Here is a 7357-nt window from a genome sequence, read left to right on the forward strand (position 1 = left end):
GAGATTTTACGGTATCTGCTGCCACCGCCTTTGATCTTACTCACTACCACGAGATGCATTATGAATGGAGCCCGGGCAGCCATGTTGTTATTAATCGCCTGCTTTGCAGAGTCGGCAGCTGGGTTTATTCGCTTGCTTTCAGTATTTAACAAGATAAATCATTCTGTTTCGTTGCAGGGGGACCAGGAACACAGAAAACTCACAATGCCGTACAGAAACACAGCAACCAGGATCTACGCCCTGTTCCTCTTGATGATAACGATAGGTCTGCCGTTCACCAAGCTGGTCCAAGCAGAGGAGCTGTCCGGCACCACCATTCCTCCAGAAAGTATGTGCTCCTATAGGTGTCATTTCATCTAGATTTCAATGTTCCTGAGGATAGAATATCAATATCAAAATCCTCGAAACCCCATTTAAGACGCACCACTCCTAATAAATCCCCCATCCCCCCAATGTGTTCCTTTGTACAACAGCTGTAGCCTCAGCCTTGCAGGGAATGGACACCTTCGGGGGCATTTTTTTTTTTATTATTACATCGTTTTGGACTAAAAATCATTTTGTCAATTGTTTTTTTTTTAATTAAAAATGTTCAACTGTTTCAGAGCTACAGGGGTTACAAAATCAGTCTGTTTGTTTTGTCATGTTGAGCTCTCATCTCTGATCTCCTGACCTCACAAACACTTATTATAGCTCAATTCTTATAAACTGACACGAAAATGGCTGAAATAAGTATTTATGAGGTCAGGAGGTCAGCGATAAGAGCTCTACATGAGAAGTCAGATGATGGGATTCAAGGAAAACAGACTGACAGCTTGCAAACCAAATGATTTTTTAACCCTTGTAGCACAGAAATGGCTGAACATTTTTAATAAATACCCATTGAAATAAATATTTCTAGCCCAAAATGAGTAGAATGCAATCATAAGAAAATGCCCCTGAAGGTGTACATAGCCTTTAAAGGAATTTGTCCTATATCACTCCCCCTAGTGGTGGCTGGAGGCAGCCATATTTTATTGTTTAAAGGGATTTCACAAGATTGCTTAAAAATTTGGCAGAGAGCAGGGGAAATTGTAAAATAAAAAAAAATCATTATTACACTTTTAATGTTTTACCTTTTGCTCCGATTCTCACTTGGCCTTCAGCGGTCACATAACCTCTGCAGCCAGTCACTGCATTGGGGCCCAGGGGCTTTGAATTACACCTCCTTGTGTTTAACTTTCAGGGAGGAGATCCAGATTTTTCTCTGCATTATCTGGACACATTTTCGGAACAAAAGATAAAACCAGAGCAGGTTCTTTCTGTTAATAACAAAAATTCAATAAAAAAGTGCACTTTTTCAGTTTGCATCAACATCCTTTACAATAATAATTTAAGAAGGTAACTGTAATTTTGTAATGTATTCATTTTACCTTTTTTGCTACCATGTTGCGTTTTGGGCTGTTGTCCATGCAGCTTTTTATTATTTCCTGTGATGTTATGTCCATGGGCGGGGCATTGATAGGGGAGTATCTGTGTAATTAGCTGGGTGGGAGGAGCTATTAACTAGCTGGGCGATGTTAGGGGCGGTGCTGGACCTGTGGCAGAGGAAGGAGAAGTGCATCATGGGTTTGGTTGGATAGAGGAACAGGAAGTGCTCCATACAGGATGGAAACTAACCAGAGGGATTGGTCTACTCTACATGGTAAAAATGGGTCAGAAAAACCTAAAGTGAAAAAAAAAATACATGGGGAAGATGTACATGAGGTAAGCAACTACATGAGAAGTAATCCTGGAAAGTCCCTCTAGTAGCTAGATAAATGAAGAAACCCAATTACTGAGAATTCATTGTAAAAAAAAAAATATATATATATATTTTTTTTTTCAGGTCGCCCCTGTGTGGATTGCCATGCCTTTGAATTTATGCAGCGAGCTCTGCAAGACCTCAAAAAGACAGCATATAATCTGGACTCTCGGGTATGTATGTGATTGTAGTGAGGTACATGCTAGGAAGGACCCTGGCACCGAACTGCTTTCTCTTTTTGCCAGCACACAGTTATCTGCAGCCACCACTAGGTGGAGCTCACTGCATGCAAATTGATTTCAGTGCTAGCTGTATAAATCCATATGCAGTTACCTCCCCCTAGTGGTAGCTGCATGAAGAGTTTCCCTATGCAGATATTTTATAGAATTGATCAGCACAGAGTTTTAGACCTAAAATAAAATGGTAGGCGTTAAAGGGGTGGTCCAGTATACATGGCCGAATTGTGTTAAAAAAAACCACAAAAAAACGTAGTGCATTTTAAAAAGTGTTTATTTTTATTTTTATTATTGTTGAACACAGTCCTGTCTGCCCCTGGAGTTTTATTTATATTGGACATCCCCTTTAAATATCATAATAATGGAGTACATTTGTTGGAGCTCTAAGAGAGGACCCGTTTTGAGATCCTTTTGTTTTTTTGTGTAGCCCTTTGATTTTTTTCCCCTATTGGCTTAAAATGGATATAAAAACCCCATTAATCCCTTATGACAAGATCACTTTATTTTATTTTTTTAAATGGCCTACATTTACTATCTTTTACCAGTCTAAAATAGTTGCATTTATATGCACCACCCGTATTTAAAGGTGCACAGGCGTCTAGCTGCCTGTGACATTTCTGACAATCTTTTTTATTTTCTTATGTGCAATGCCATATGACACTTCCACAAAGAGCCCATTCAGTACCCATAGCATAGCACTTTACAATGCCTAAATAATACCGCCATACAGTTTCCGTGTAATACTATCCTCTAGTACACATATAACACTGTAATATAAATACCACACAATAATGACATTCAGTTCCCACATTAAACTGCCATTCAGTGTCTAAATAATAAAACTATACAATACCTAGATAATACTCCCAACTGCCATATACTGTATAATACTGCCATAGTAAGCTAACATAATATCAGCATACTGTGCTCATATAGTATGCAGCATCTTAATAATATTCCCATTAAGAACCTATATAACCATATCATATAGTTGCCACATAATACTGCAATTCAATTTCCAAATAGTTCCGCCATACAGTAATAAACAATACTGAGGATAAGGATTTATCTACTGCCCATCTACTGGAACTGACAGTAGAGTGGAAAGTCTCTCCTGAGGTTCCCATCCTTAGGGACCCTCTAGGAAATGGGGGCGGCAAGCAATTGACCAGTTTGCCCCCTCCCCTTAAAACACCTGCAATATTATTTATGTCACTTTTGGTTCTTTCCTTTGTAGACGGAGACACTTCTTCTCAAGGTGGAGCGGAGAACCCTGTGTGACTGTATATCTATGGAGGGGCTGAGCTGAAGATGAGCCGTCATTTCATAAGGACATCCTCCTTAACTCTTCCGCTGCTGGTTCGGGTCTGACAATCCATTGCTTTGCAGCGTGGAGCAGCTCCCTCTGGCAGCCTAAGTGTTAAACACGCCGCTCATCATCATGAATTATGAATACACATGACAAATCCATCCTGACACTGAACTGTGCATGTGTGCGAGGAGACATTATGGCTGGGAGAAATTCTCAATAAAGATCACAGGATTTTTTTTATGGTATTCATTTTTTGGGGTATCACTTTTTTTGATTAGATTTGCATTTTATTGAAATAGGGAACATTTTCATTAATTCACTCTGTGTCTGTTTATCCATATTAAAATAAATTTATTTTCCTACAGCCGTTGGGAGAATGACTTAACACAACCGTACGATCTCTCTATTCATTTGTCTCAAAGGGCCAGTGGCGTACACACAATCCACGGGGCCCCGGTGCGAAACTGATCCATGGGGCCCCCTTCCCGTCGACGCCCCCCCCAACCCGCTGCCGCGCGTGTATGCATGTGTGTGTGTATATATATATATATATATAGATATATATTATATACTGTATATTACTATATACAAGAGGATGATATTCGGTATAACCCACGGTATTCCCACGTAAAACCAGCTCTGCTACATTATGTAGCAGTGCTGGTTTTGTCATGCATTTCTTTTGCCTTCATATGGTAAAATACTTCATTGGCCTATCAATGGCTTTATAACTAACTCTGCTATATTTCTGTAGCCTACAACCTCTGACTGCCCAGTTGAAACTACTACACCCAACATGTTCTGGCAGTAGTAGTAAATGGATATTGGTGCAATTCTGAGCTACTAGTGTATATAATAAATATGTAGGCTACATATGTATTATATAGACTAGTAGCTCAGAATTGCACCAATATCCATTTACTATTACTGCCAGAACATGTTGGGTGTAGTAGTTTCAGTCCAACTGAGCAGTCAGAGGTTGTAGGCTACAGAAATATAGCAGAGTTAGTTATAAAGCCATTGATAGGCCAATGAAGTATTTTACCATATGAAGGCAAAAGAAATGCATGACAAAACCAGCTCTGCTACATCCAAGCATATACTAGAAGCTCAATAGAAGTGCCTACACAAAAGAGCTGCACCCCAAGACAACAGAAAAAAAAAACATTACTTCATAGCACAAGTCACCATTCATAACTTTACATACATTGCCCAACTCTCAGCCCCCATCAGACCTCACTCACTCTGAAAGCCGGACCGGCTTCTTTGCGCAGCGCTCTCCCTCTCCCTTTCTTTTCCGGCGCCTTCTCCCTGTCCCTGCATCTCAACATCATGTCCGGCACGCCGCACTGCCGGCCGGGGAGGAGACTCAGGGGCAGGAGCGTACATAAAAATCACTGGGCCCCATAGCAGGAATCTAAATTGGGCCCCCATTCCCCTTTAATAGCCCCTCCCTTTGTTCCATGAACTATTCTTGCTGCTGCGTTTTATAATTTATGCCATCAGGGCCGGATTGGGATTACAAAACAGCCCTGGCACACAAAAGAGGTATAATAGATGCAGTGTGTACAGATGTATATTATATACAGCAGTGTACAGTTATATGAGGTACGCGGTATAATATATGCAGTGTGTACAGGTATATAGTATATTCCCTAGTGTTCTGATATGTGAGGTACAGGGTATAATATATGCAGTGTGTACAGGTATACAGGGAGTGCAGAATTATTAGGCAAATGAGTATTTTGACCACATCATCCTCTTTATGCATGTTGTCTTACTCCAAGCTGTATAGGCTCGAAAGCCTACTACCAATTAAGCATATTAGGTGATGTGCATCTCTGTAATGAGAAGGGGTGTGGTCTAATGACATCATCACCCTATATCAGGTGTGCATAATTATTAGGCAACTTCCTTTCCTTTGGCAAAATGGGTCAAAAGAAGGACTTGACAGGCTCAGAAAAGTCAAAAATAGTGAGATATCTTGCAGAGGGATGCAGCACTCTTAAAATTGCAAAGCTTCTGAAGCGTGATCATCGAACAATCAAGCGTTTCATTCAAAATAGTCAACAGGGTCGCAAGAAGCGTGTGGAAAAACCAAGGCGCAAAATAACTGCCCATGAACTGAGAAAAGTCAAGCGTGCAGCTGCCAAGATGCCACTTGCCACCAGTTTGGCCATATTTCAGAGCTGCAACATCACTGGAGTGCCCAAAAGCACAAGGTGTGCAATACTCAGAGACATGGCCAAGGTAAGAAAGGCTGAAAGACGACCACCACTGAACAAGACACACAAGCTGAAACGTCAAGACTGGGCCAAGAAATATCTCAAGACTGATTTTTCATGGTTTTATGGACTGATGAAATGAGAGTGAGTCTTGATGGGCCAGATGGATGGGCCCGTGGCTGGATTGGTAGAGGGCAGAGAGCTCCAGTCCGACTCAGACACCAGCAAGGTGGAGGTGGAGTACTGGTTTGGGCTGGTATCATCAAAGATGAGCTTGTGGGGCCTTTTCGGGTTGAGGATGGAGTCAAGCTCAACTCCCAGTCCTACTGCCAGTTTCTGGAAGACACCTTCTTCAAGCAGTGGTACAGGAAGAAGTCTGCATCCTTCAAGAAAAACATGATTTTCATGCAGGACAATGCTCCATCACACGCATCCAAGTACTCCACAGCGTGGCTGGCAAGAAAGGGTATAAAAGAAGAAAATCTAATGACATGGCCTCCTTGTTCACCTGATCTGAACCCCATTGAGAACCTGTGGTCCATCATCAAATGTGAGATTTACAAGGAGGGAAAACAGTACACCTCTCTGAACAGTGTCTGGGAGGCTGTGGTTGCTGCTGCACGCAATGTTGATGGTGAACAGATCAAAACACTGACAGAATCCATGGATGGCAGGCTTTTGAGTGTCCTTGCAAAGAAAGGTGGATATATTGGTCACTGATTTGTTTTTGTTTTGTTTTTGAATGTCAGAAATGTATATTTGTGAATGTTGAGATGTTATATTGGTTTCACTGGTAAAAATAAATAATTGAAATGGGTATATATTTGTTTTTTGTTAAGTTGCCTAATAATTATGCACAGTAATAGTCACCTGCACACACAGATATCCCCCTAAAATAGCTAAAACTAAAAACAAACTAAAAACTACTTCCAAAAATATTCAGCTTTGATATTAATGAGTTTTTTGGGTTCATTGAGAACATGGTTGTTGTTCAATAATAAAATTAATCCTCAAAAATACAACTTGCCTAATAATTCTGCACTCCCTGTATAGTATATACAGCAGTGTACTGATATGTGAGGTACGGGGTATAATATATGCAGTGTATACAGTATATACAGTAGTGTAATATGTGAGGTATAATAGATGCAGTGTGTACAGGTATATAGTAAATACAGCAGTGTATTGACACCTCGTACCTCACATATCAGTGCACTGCGGTATATGCTATATATCTGTACACACTGCATCTATTATACCTCATACCTCACATATATAGTATATACAGCAGTGTACTGATATCTGTACACACAGCATCTATTATACCTCATACCTCACATATCAGTACACTGCTGTATATACTATATATCTATACACACTGCATCTATTATACCTCGTACCTCACATATATAGTATATACAGCAGTGTACTGATATCTGTACACACAGCACCTTGTACCTCACATATCAGTGCACTGCGGTATATACTATATATCTGTACATATTGCATGTATAATACTGTGTAATATATGCAGTGTGTGTGTGTGTATGTGTGTATATATATATATATATATATACACACACACACACACACACACACACACACACACAGAGCAGTGTATTGATGTGAGACATAGAAGGTATAATACTGTAGATGCAGTGTTCACAGATATATGTGGTCAGTTATACATTATGGTCACTGTGTGTGTGAGGTACATGAGGTAGTAGTGGTCACTGTAACTGTCTGAAGTATTATATATGAGTGAGCAATGAGTAAAAACAGGGCATGGAGGGGGTAAATGATG

At 40.3% G+C, this 7357-nt stretch overlaps 1 protein-coding gene across 1 annotated transcript; it reads left to right on the plus strand.

The window, feature by feature from the left end:
* The first annotated feature begins 204 nt into the window (after nt 1-204).
* On the plus strand, nt 205-3325 carry C1H4orf48 (chromosome 1 C4orf48 homolog). Its single transcript, XM_044279641.1, has 3 exons — nt 205-328; nt 1865-1953; nt 3254-3325. Exons 1-3 carry the CDS (start codon nt 205-207, stop codon nt 3323-3325), a joined length of 285 nt encoding a protein of 94 aa, XP_044135576.1.
* Nucleotides 3326-7357: the final 4032 nt, after the last annotated feature.

The sequence above is a fragment of the Bufo gargarizans genome, chromosome 1 (assembly GCF_014858855.1).
Source record: "Bufo gargarizans isolate SCDJY-AF-19 chromosome 1, ASM1485885v1, whole genome shotgun sequence".
NCBI classification, from domain to species: Eukaryota; Metazoa; Chordata; class Amphibia; order Anura; family Bufonidae; genus Bufo; species Bufo gargarizans.